We start from the raw sequence: 12,362 nt of genomic DNA, 5'->3' as shown, positions 1-12,362 counted from the left end.
TGAAACCCAACATTTTTATGGCTGATTTAGAACAACGCTTCCTCAGCTCTCGTCCCCTAAAGCCCCTACTCTACTTGCGCTATATTGATGACATCTTCATCATCTGGACCCATGGAAAAGAAGCCCTTGAGGAATTCCACCATGATTTCAACAATTTCCATCCCACCACCAACCTCAGCCTGGTCCAGTCCACACAAGAGATCCACTTCCTGGACACTACAGTGCTAATAAACAATGGTCACATAAACACCACCCTATACCGGAAACCTACTGACCGCTATTCCTACCTGCATGCCTCCAGCTTTCACCCTGACCACACCACACGATCCATCGTCTACAGCCAAGCTCTGCGATACAACCGCATTTGCTCCAACCCCTCAGACAGAGACAAACACCTACAAGATCTCTGTCAAGCTTTCTTACAACTACAATACCCACCTGCAGAAGTAAAGAAACAGATTGATAGAGCCAGAAGAGTTCCCACAAGTTACCTACTACAGGACAGGCCTAACAAAGAAAATAACAGAACGCCACTAGCCGTCACCTTCAGCCCCCAACTAAAACCCCTCCAACGCATTATTAAGGATCTACAACCTATCCTGAAGGATGACCCAACACTCTCACAAATCTTGGGAGACAGGCCAGTCCTTGCCTACAGACAGCCCCGCAACCTGAAGCAAATACTCACCAACAACCACATACCACACAACAGAACCACTAACCCAGGAACCTACCCTTGCAACAAAGCCCGTTGCCAACTGTGCCCACATATCTATTCAGGGGACACCATCACAGGGCCTAATAACATCAGCCACACTATCAGAGGCTCGTTCACCTGCACATCCACCAATGTGATATATGCCATCATGTGCCAGCAATGCCCCTCTGCCATGTACATTGGTCAAACTGGACAGTCTCTACGTAAAAGAATAAATGGACACAAATCAGATGTCAAGAATTATAACATTCATAAACCAGTCGGAGAACACTTCAATCTCTCTGGTCACGCAATCACAGACATGAAGGTCGCTATCTTAAAACAAAAAAACTTCAAATCCAGACTCCAGCGAGAAACTGCTGAATTGGAATTCATTTGCAAATTGGATACTATTAATTTAGGCTTAACTAGAGACTTGGAGTGGCTAAGTCATTATGCAAGGTAGCCTGTTTCCTCTTGTTTTTTCCTACCCCCCCCCCCCCAGATGTTCTGGTTTAACTTGGATTTAAACTTGAAGAGTGGTCAGTTTGGATGAGCTATTACCAGCAGGAGAGTGAGTTTGTGTGTGTATGGGGGTGGGGGGGATGTGAGAAAACCTGGATTTGTGCAGGAAATAGCCCAACTTGATTGTCATGCACATTGTGTAAAGAGTTGTCACTTTGGATGGGCTATCACCAGCAGGAGAGTGAATTTGTGTGGGGGGGTGGAGGGTGAGAAAACCTGGATTTGTGCTGGAAATGGCCCACCTGATGATCACTTTAGATAAGCTATTACCAGCAGGACAGTGGGGTGGGAGGAGGTATTGGTTCATATTCTCTGTGTATATATATAGTCTGCTGCAGTTTCCACGATATGCATCTGATGAAGTGAGCTGTAGCTCACGAAAGCTTATGCTCTAATAAATTGGTTAGTCTCTAAGGTGCCACAAGTACTCCTTTTCTTTTTTAAAAAAATCAGTGTTACATTAGCTATTCTGCAATCATCTGATACAGAGGCTGATTTAAATGACAGATTACATAGCACAGTTAGTAGTTCTGCAGTTTCATATTTAAGTTCCTTCAGAACTCTTTGGTGCATACCACTTGGTTGTGGTGATTTATGATTGTTTAATTTATCAATTTGCTCCAAAACCACCTATCCTGACAACTTAATCTGGGACAGTTCCTCAGATTTATTACCTAAAAAGAATGGCTCAGGTGTGGGAATCTCCAGCACATCCTCTGCAACGGCCTTGTCTACCTTGATGCTCCACTGGCACCTCAATCAGACAGTGGCCCCACTGATTTTGTCACAGGCTTCCTGCTTCTGATGTACTTAAAACAAATTTGCTGTTAGTTTTTGTGTCTTTTGCTAGTTGCTCTTCAAATCCTTTTTTGGCCTGCCTCATTATACTTTTACACTTGACTTGCCAGAGTTTATGCTCAGTAGAATTTGTCTTCCAATTTTTAAAAGATGTCTTTTTGTCTCTAACTGCCTCTCTAACTCCGCTGTTTATCCATGGTGGCATTTTTTGACCTGTTACTATTAACTTTTAGTTGTGGTTTATATGTAGTTTGAGCCTCTTCTCTGGTGTTTTTAAAAAGTTTCCATGCAGCTTGCAGGCATTTCACTCTTGTGACTGTTCCTTTTAATTTCCATTTAACTAGCCTCCTCATTTTTGCATAGTTCCCCTTTCTGAAGCTAAATGTTACGATGGTTTGGTTTTTGGGGTATTTTCCACCCTACAAGGATGTTAAATGTAATTACATTATGGTTGCTTTTACCTAGCAATTCAGCTATATTCACTTCTTGGACCAGATCCTGTACGGCACTTAGGACTAAATCAAGAATTGCCTCTCCCATTGGGCATTCCAGGACTAGCTCCAAGAAGCATCCATTAATGGTATCTAGAAATTTTATCTCTGAAACCCATTCTGCGGTGACATGTGCCTAGTCAATATGAGGATAGTTGAAATCCCCCATTATTATTAGGTTTTCTGTTTTTCAAGCCTCTCTAATCTCCCTGAGCTCTTCACAATCATCATCATCATGCCAGTCAGGTTGGTAATATATTCCTACTGCTATACACTTATTATTCAAGCGTGGAATTTCTACCCATAGAGTTTTTATGGTACTGTTTGATTCATTTAAGATTTTTACGCTATTGGACTATGTTTTCTTTCACATATAGTGCCATTCCCCCACCAGTACGACCTATACTGTGATTGCTATTTATTTTATACCCTGACTTTACCATGTCCCAATGATTATCATCATTCCACCAAAAAGAAAAGGAGTACTTGTGGCACCTGAGAGACTAACCAATTTATTTGAGCATAAGCTTTCGTGAGCTACAGCTCACTTCATCGGATGCATACTGTGGAAAGTTTAGAAGATCTTATTATATACACACAAAGCATGAAAAAATACCTCCTCCCACCCCACTCTCCTGCTGGTAATAGCTTATCTAAAGTGATCACTCTCTTTACAATGTGTATGATAATCAAGTTGGGCCATTTCCAGCACAAATCCAGGTTTTCTCACCCCCCCCCCCCACACACACACACAAACTCACTCTCCTACTGGTAATAGCTTATCCAAAGTGACCACTCTCCTTATATTGTGTATGATAATCAAGGTGGGCCATTTCCAGCACAAATCCAGGGTTTAACAAGAACGTCTGGGGGGGGGAGGAGGGTGGTAGGAAAAAACAAGGGGAAATAGGCTTGAATAGAGACTGGGAGTGGCTTAGTCATTATGCAAGGTAGCCTAAGTTAATTGTATCCAATTTGCAAATGAATTCCAATTCAGCAGTTTCTCGCTGGAGTCTGGATTTGAAGTTTTTTTGTTGTAAAATAGCGACTTTCATGTCTGTAATCGCGTGATCAGAGAGATTGAAGTGTTCTCCGACTGGTTTATGAATGTTATAATTCTTGACATCTGATTTGTGCCCATTTACTCTTTTACGTAGAGACTGTCCAGTTTGACCAATGTACATGGCAGAGGGGCATTGCTGGCACATGATGGCATATAACACATTGGTGGATGTGCAGGTGAACGAGCCTCTGATAGTGTGGCTGATGTTATTAGGCCCTGTGATGGTGTCCCCTGAATAGATATGTGGGCACAGTTGGCAACGGGCTTTGTTGCAAGGGTTCCTGGGTTAGTGGTTCTGTTGTGTGGTATGTGGTTGCTGGTGAGTATTTGCTTCAGGTTGGGGGGCTGTCTGCAGGCAAGGACTGGCCTGTCTCCCAAGATTTGTGAGAGTGTTGGGTCATCCTTCAGGATAGGTTGTAGATCCTTAATAATGCGTTGGAGGGGTTTTAGTTGGGGGCTGAAGGTGACGGCTAGTGGCGTTCTGTTATTTTCTTTGTTAGGCCTGTCCTGTAGTAGGTGACTTCTGGGAACTCTTCTGGCTCTATCAATCTGTTTCTTCACTTCCGCAGGTGGGTATTGTAGTTGTAAGAATACTTGATAGAGATCTTGTAGGTGTCTGTCTCTGTCTGAGGGGTTGGAGCAAATGCAGTTGTATCGCAGAGCTTGGCTGTAGACGATGGATCGTGTGGTGTGGTCAGGGTGAAAGCTGGAGGCTTTCTGTGATGCCTGTTATATCAATATCCTCATTTAATAGCAGGCACTCAAGTTCACCCATCTTAGTATTAGGCACCTTGCATTTGTATACAGTTGCAAAGCTTATAAGTAAACTCAGGTCTGTACATTCAATGGAATACTGAACCCAACTGGCTACGTGCATTCCCAGTGTAAGTCTGTTGTCTTCAGTGGATTTACATCACGGATGAATTTAGCTCAAGATATATAATTTAAGGAAAAGCATGGCATTCAGATTTACCACTCCAAATAAGTATTTAAAATAAATTTGTGTTAGTAACTGAGCCTACATGATGTGTCTTGCATACTGAGAGTGAAGATATTCGTAGGTCTGTCTTCAGCATCTACATGCATCTCTATGAAAGACACTGGAACTACATTGTGTACCTAAGACACATGGGAAACTGAGCTAGACTGATACATTTATAAATTCACCTTTATAAAATAAGCCATAAGATACAATTAGGGAGATTTTAAACACACCTGAGTTTGGTTTCTAGAGCAGAAGACACTATAGTGAAGATTCCATCTGGGTTTTTATTAAACACCCCTCTTACTAGATCCGTTACATTTATAGTTGTAACCACTATGTAATTCTGCTCAGTCACCAGGCAACGTAGAAATCCAAAATTAAACAAGATGGGCAGTCTCACCTGACTAGCAAAGGCTTCATTAATTTCATATATATCAATATCATTCACAGTCAAACCTGTGTGTTAGAGAGAGACCAGAAGTTAAAAGAAGATTTAATAACTGAAAAATAGTGTCTGAAAGAAAATATTCCTAAATAGAAGGCTTTCAATGAAACATTTCCACTTCCCCCTCACAGGAATGAGGGCATATATGGGTAATTGCAGCATAGTTGGATATCAAAGGTCATAAAACTTAAAATTATGTATAATGATTTAAGTATCACTACTAGACTTTTGGATAAGATATAAACAAAATTCCCTTCCACCCAACCCTTGTAGAGGTTAAAGATCTTAGGATATTTTCAGAGAGGATGTGAGAACAAAAGAACTGCTGTTAAATTTACCTAACTCATTGCCAAACTCATTCTGTGAGACTCCTGGAGTATGAAAGGAATTACAGAAACAGCTCAAATTCCATGGATAAAACATGTAAAATACTATGCTTATTTACAGAATATAAGTAGTTGTCATTCTGAACTGGCCTCTCCTAGAAGAGTATTCATTAATAATGAGCTTAATTTACAGGCATGTGATTTCAGACTGGAGTGTCTCACCCATATTAAGATGAGAGAAGCACAACATCAGAGAACAAATCATGTACTACACTTATTAATGCTTTGCTGGAACTGTAAAAGGTTTCAAGGCAAGTTTCTGAGCACATACAAATGAAATTATTATTTATATTTTGTAATGCATGTGAATAGAATCTTACAATAATCCTAGGCAGAATTTCTTCTAAGATTATAAATTTAATTAATCAGTATTCCCACTGCTGCTAAATAACTCCATGAGCTGAAGTGATCGAGATCACATTATAATTTATAATACTGCAGCACTTAGGACCCCTACTCATGGGCCAGGACCCCATTTTGCTTGTCACAGTATAACAGAACAAAAAACATGATACCTTACCAGCCTTCTCCAAAGCTACTGGAATGGCAAAGGCTGGCCCTATGCCCATGACATGGGGTGGGACTCCAACCACAGCATAAGATTTTAACACCCCTAGGACTGGAAGCCCCAACTGCGTTGCTTTAGAGCGTTTTGCCAGTAGAACTGCAGCAGCTCCATCGCTGACCTGACTGGAGTTCCCTGTCGAGAGAGATTTCACAGACAATATCACCTTTGCCTGGGGCATGTTTAGTTACCAGTAATGCAGCTGGGACTGGGAGGATAACAAAATGGCTAATAGTACATGCCAACAGAACACGGATTCACAAATAACTATTCATCTACTGAGAGTGCTTACCAGCTGTAGTGGAGCCATTTTCCTTGAAGGCAGGCTTCAGTTTTGCCAAGCCTTCCAGAGTTGTACTAGGTCTGATCCCTTCATCTTGGAGTACAGTGATAGTTTTCTGATTGCCCTGGTCATCCTTAACAGTGGTCCTCACTGGAATGATTTCATTTTTAAACAATCCCATCTGCTGAGCTCTCGCAGCTCTATTAGTATAAAATGCATGAATGGTTAAAAATCTGGAGTAGGACTGTACCAAATGCTTCTAAAATCACCAGAGCTAATTAATGACAACATAAATTATGAAGGGATTGGTTTACAGATGCATCATTCATTGCTTAAAAATAGTCGAGTATGTGTAGTGTTGTTCTTTAACAAATAGAAATAGAACTGTACAACTGTGTGCAATGGGCCCTATACTGCTAACATAATGAAAATTCTCCTTTAGCATAAGTGGTAGGAGGCCATGTTTCTGAAGCAGGAAGAGCCAGGTTCTACCCCTGCTATCACTAGAGCTGGGTGAATAATGGATTTTTTTGATTATCTGGCAATTCAAACACACACACACACACACGCTTACTTTTAATTATTTAAATAAAATTAAAGGAAATTCTGAACCAAAAGGTCACTTCAAATCTAAAATCAAAATATTTCAAAAATGTCAAAACAAAACATACGGTTGGACGCTTTCATTCTTTAAGAGTTTAAGTACAGGCTGAGCAAGCTAAGCAGCATGATGACAGTTACGTTTTCCTGCTAGTTACCACAGAATGCATCAAGTTTCTCCCACTCGTCTGCCTTCCAATAAAGAGAAGTTGAACTTTATGCTGGGGTGTTGAAATCTATTGGCATAATGCACTAACATTTAAATATCTAATTTCATCCCAGAAGGATTCCAGAGCACGTGACATAATTTATCGAACTACATACACCAGAATCACTTCACCTAGCACCAAAATGCAGGTGGAGTGGAGTGTGGCAGCTATTTCAGCACAGAGAAATATTAAGTCTGGGACAGAAAATAAAAATACCGTATTGAACTAAAATTACTGGTCCTGTTTAGGAGGGGCTGAATGCAATTAACCAAACTGGAATCTGATTTTGACACTATGATGCAATACTCTGTTTCAGAAAGTAAGAAGGGCTCTTTTACACCAACAAGGGTGTTAAGGACCCCTACTGGACATCTGATTTGAGAAATGGCACCTCCAACAGCACATGCTCCTATTCCTATGGGTCGGAGAAGAGTGCCATCTACTGAATAGGTGACTGTTAAGAGTTGCTCAAATACAACCCCACCACTTCATGCTTTCATTCAAAAAGTGAATTGATGCTTAAACAAATGTAATGGTTCAGGAAAGTGAAAGATAAGAGTGAAATGCTGTAGGATGAGCCAATACAGTCGCAGATACTCCAAGACCAAGGACAGAGCAGCACCCACTTCTCCTGCTCACAGCGATGTGTGTGTACACATACCTTTTTACGTTACTGGTCCAATATCAATAAGAAAAGTTACCACACCAAGTTTTCTAGGAGCAGGGCCAAAATCTAAAGGTTAACTAGCTTGTGCAGTGGCTTCCTGTATTACATAAATAGCTGGACCAGGCAACACTTGATTAGATCTGTGTTTTTCAAAGTTTGGGCCACATAAGCCACTGGGTCGCCTTGCTCAGCACCCAGGGACCCTAGCGGCTCTGGTCAGCACTGCCAACCAGGACATAAAACTCCCGTCAGCGGTGCTGACCATCTAAGGCAGGCTAGTGCCTACCTGTTTCCGTGCCTACCTGTTCCCACACTGCACTTCTACCCTGGAAGCAGCCAGCAGCAGGTCCTGCTTCTAGGCAGGTGGACCACAGGGTTCTGCGTGCTGCCCCCGCCCCAAGCACCGGCTCCGCACTCCCATTGGCCAGTTCCCAGGGCGTGGTGCCAGTGGGCAAGAGCCACTTGGAGCTGCTTACGCGCCTCTGCCTAGGAGCCAAACCTGCTTCCAGGGTGCAACGTGGTCTGCGGTGTCAGGACAGGCGGGAAGCCAGCCTCTGCACCCTGGCTGAGCAGCTTACTGGGAGCCGCAGGAGGTAAGTCCCTGCCCCAACCCCACGCCCCAATCCCCTCCCCCAGCCCTGAGCCCCCCTCAAACCTGGAACCCCTCCTTCCACCCCAAACCCCTTATCCCTGGCCCCACCCAAGAGCCTGCACCCCTCCTGCACCCAAACCCCCTGCCCCAGCCCTGAACCCCCCCCCAAACCCAGAGCCCCTCCACCCCAACCCCTCATCCCCAGCCCAGAGCCCTGACCCCCTCCCACACCGCAACCCCCTACGCCATCCCAGAGCCCCCTCCCACTTCCTGAACCCCTCATTTCTGGCCCCACCCCGCAGCCCTTAGCCTCGCACCCCAACCCTCTGCTCCGGCCCTGAGCCCCTCATCCCCAGTTCCGTTGGGTCGCAGGCATCAACAATATTTTTCAACTGGGTCCCCAGAAAAAAAGTTTGAAAACCACTGGATTAGACTGTTACTGTAATTTAGTTTAACTCCTTGGTACCAATTGTTGCAGATAATCTATAGTCAGCAATGGATTATCTATCAGAACAGTTCTATTGTCACCAGGAAATCAATCAATCTAGGTTTTGCAATAATTTAATCTAAGGAAAGGATAGATTACTAGAGTTTGTACTGGGCTCATATGAAGCAAAACATCCACGGCAATGACCGCCAGCTACACTCACAAGTTTAGGGCTTCTCTAGAAGTGACATATTTTGTGTCTGCACCCACACTTTTCCTTCCAGAAAAGCCTCCTCCTACCACAGCATTAGACTTCAGACCAAGGGGATCTCAAGCTATCTAGCTAAAGCGCATTCAACTGTATTTTGGGTTTCAGAGAAACCATGAAAGCTGTGACCCATTTGAGTGGTGGGAAATATAGAAAGCCTGAGCTCAACTACAGATACTTTAAACACTCTTGACTAAGTTTTCTAGCGATATGTACACAGTGGGCTTAGTGGGGGGCTTGGATCAGCATTCACGTTGCACTCCCTGTCAGTACCTGGCCTGAGCCAGGGAAGCTAATGATCCAACCAGCAGACCAAATTTGGTGATGAATCCTGGTCACGTGTCAACTCAGGCATGTTGTGTATATGCTAAGAAGAAGGGGGTTTAGTCATGTGACTCCCATTACAGTTCAGGAGTCACAGCTACCCCCACCTCCACCTCCAGGATCCTCATTCTCTTGGCAGTCGCCTATTTACACTTCACTACATTGCTGTTATTTGAAATGTTACATTTTAAGCCTTTACCACTGGATAACACAAAAACTGTTAACGGGAAATAGGAAAGTTTTCTCTATAGAAATCAAGCATTTTAGATTATCTATGTAATTTTTATTTCCTTGGCACATAAATAAAACCCATGTATTTACTTTTGCTGAGAAGCCATGGCAAAGTCATCTTGCTTCTTTCGGGAAATGCCGAACCTTTCTGCCACATTTTCTGAGGTCATTCTGGGAAAAAATACCACTGGTATTAATCTACCGAGACAGAATTTTATTAAAATTCCATTTGCCATCAAAGACAAGCAGAGAGGGAAGAGTGCAAGCTCTACTCTCAAGTTGACTGATCCCTCCGTGGGCTTAGTGTTCTGCAGTACCACATGACAGAATTATGTCACGTTTCAAATCCGCTCACTTGCTTTCCAAATGAAGAGGGGCTGGGACAGATGCAGAGGCCCCACACGCAGCCCTTGGGGGGAAGGGGAGTGCAGAGGTAGCCTCTAATGTGATTCTGGCTACATCTCCACAATGGAAAGCAATAGAAACTTCAGCGTTTGTGAAATGCAGCAAAATTTCTAGAAACATTAAAAAGGTAGAATATGCAGTTCTGAGCCCCTCAAAATGTTCTCCTACTCCTGCTAATTAAGCCATTGATCTTTACTGTAAGACAACGACGACTGATTTCAAAAGGTCTGGACTACTACCAGTCCTTATACAATTAATCTTCTACCATAACCACAGGAAACGCTGAAGTGCACAGAAATTCAGTAGCGAATCTAAAGGTCAACCATTAAAGAGAGTGAGTTTGAGACAATAAGTTTGGTGCATTTTAAAATACAACAAAACATTGTCTTATGAGATACACAGTCAACAAAATCACTAAGTTCTAGGAAGGAAAATAATACTTACCCCATAGGAATAAGGCAATCTCTGGCTTTACTATTGTCCATCATACGTGAGCTAACATCACCAGGGGTGTCTACATTTCTGAGGGACATTGTTTCCACTCTGGACAGGAAGAAAAGTTAGAATTTACTACCACTGTTTGCCTTAGAAGAATTCATGCAAATTTAGTACCATTTGCACAGTCAAAAGCTCAGAACCCTAATAAAAACCTTGTACATCATACTGCAGAAGCATCCGGCACCTAACCTGTGCCTCACTCTGGTTTCAATCTGCAACATAAATGTAAAGCAATAAAACCACCTCCCTACAGATTAAGGTGCCTGTTATTTTTCTAGGGAAGAATATCACAGTGTCAGTTCATTTCTAGTGTTTTCACAGCATGGGAAGGAGAGTTTACTGGTCATTCTTGGAGCCCTTCTCTGCAGTAAACATATGGGGAAAGCAAAGGTTTCTGGGCAGGAGTTTCCACGGGTAAAATATAAACAAAAGCAATAAAAATACAAGAGTTGCATCTTAAAAAAAGCTGGCTAGGATCCTAACAGGGCAAGTGATAAGGAAACCACTACAGAGAGACTTCATGGAAGTGGTGTCATTTGTCTTGTATTGCACAAGATAAACAAGAAAGGATTGCTATCCAACAAAGAGCTGCAGCCTTTGTCCTAGAAGTGAGTTAACAGATTAAGAAATGAAAATATCAATTCCATGATTATGAAGCCATTTATTACACTAATAAGTTAATGTAAAGTTAAATCAAGCCATGAGTCCTAAGACGGGATAAGGGTTTGTTTTTATATTCTATGCCATCTGTGTATCTGTTTTCCAGCCATATTATTTACATACCACCATCAGGCAAGCAGAAAAACAAGCCCCCAACCCAAGGAGCCTACAATTTAGAGGTCTAATCCTGCACCTTTACTCTAAGTAGTATCTTATTCTTTACTTAAATTGACTCCACTGAAACTACTCAGAGTAAGGTGGCAAAACTCAGGCCCTAAATTAGAGTGAACAACAACAATTGAGCATGATTAAGGTAAAGGGAGACAAGTGGGAGGGGGAATACTGCCACAGGTAGTGTCTGGTTTCGTAAAGGGATCAGCACATAAAAGCTGTTTTGTTTAACATTTGTTCATTAATATCCATAAAGTTACTAAACACAAGATGTGAAGGGACCATTGTGATCATCCAGCCTGACCTCCCACATAACACAGGCTGTAGAATTTCACTCAGCGACTCCTGCCTGCACTGAGCCCAACAACTTGTGGATCAGGAGGTGAAAGGACTGGATCCAGTGCCATGAGCCATCCAGGGCCTTTAAATTGCATCAACTCAGTGGGTTACTGTTGAAAGACTTCCTGGAACAAGCATGTTAACAGAAGTGAATTTGAATGATAACAGAGTACCAAGTGTTCGGCCAGCACAAGGCTGTTCCAGGTACATGCCAATTGCTATGCATCCAGCCATGAGACAGACTTGTTACCTTGCTATGCTAGTTACTTCACAGCAGTCCTAAGAAGGGTAGTGACTAGTTCTCTTGTCTGAGGGTACAGCTACACAGCAGTCAAGGGGTGCAATTCCCAGCTCAAGTAGATATCCACACCCTAGTCTGGCTCAAATTAGTGCCTAAAAACTAGCGGTGTGGCCATGGCAGCACAGTCAGGAGCTTAGGCTATACCTAGGGAGTCATATCTAGGGGCTCCAGTGGGACTGTATTCGTTGGGCAGCTAGCCCGAGTAGCCATTGCCACAGAGCTATTTTTAGCGCACTAGCTCGAGCAAAGCTAGTACATGTATGTCTATGTGAGTGGAGAATTATGCCACCCCACTACTCTGCAGACATACCCTAACTCTTAAATCTTCTCATAAGATGAGATTTTCTATGATGCTGAATTATAAGAGCAATGATTAGGGTAACAGATTGTCACTGAAGGTTACAAATTGATCTCCTTACTGATTTAAGTTAG

At 42.7% G+C, this 12,362-nt stretch overlaps 1 protein-coding gene across 2 annotated transcripts in view; it reads right to left on the bottom strand.

Moving 5' to 3' along the window:
- The window catches only part of ACAA1 (acetyl-CoA acyltransferase 1), a 41,407-nt gene that overhangs the window by 6,000 nt on the left and 23,045 nt on the right, over positions 1–12,362 (bottom strand). For both annotated transcript variants that reach the window (XM_073334722.1, XM_073334721.1), the window contains exons 6-10: positions 10,406–10,504; positions 9,647–9,727; positions 6,248–6,438; positions 5,911–6,090; positions 4,960–5,015 (exon numbers count right to left, since the gene is read on the bottom strand). In XM_073334722.1, coding sequence (XP_073190823.1) covers positions 4,960–5,015; positions 5,911–6,090; positions 6,248–6,438; positions 9,647–9,727; positions 10,406–10,504 — 607 coding nt within the window. The remainder of the gene's footprint in view (positions 1–4,959; positions 5,016–5,910; positions 6,091–6,247; positions 6,439–9,646; positions 9,728–10,405; positions 10,505–12,362) is intronic.

Source organism: Lepidochelys kempii, chromosome 2 (genome assembly GCF_965140265.1).
Source record: "Lepidochelys kempii isolate rLepKem1 chromosome 2, rLepKem1.hap2, whole genome shotgun sequence".
NCBI classification, from domain to species: Eukaryota; Metazoa; Chordata; order Testudines; family Cheloniidae; genus Lepidochelys; species Lepidochelys kempii.
This window is presented reverse-complemented; position numbering and strand designations above follow the sequence as displayed.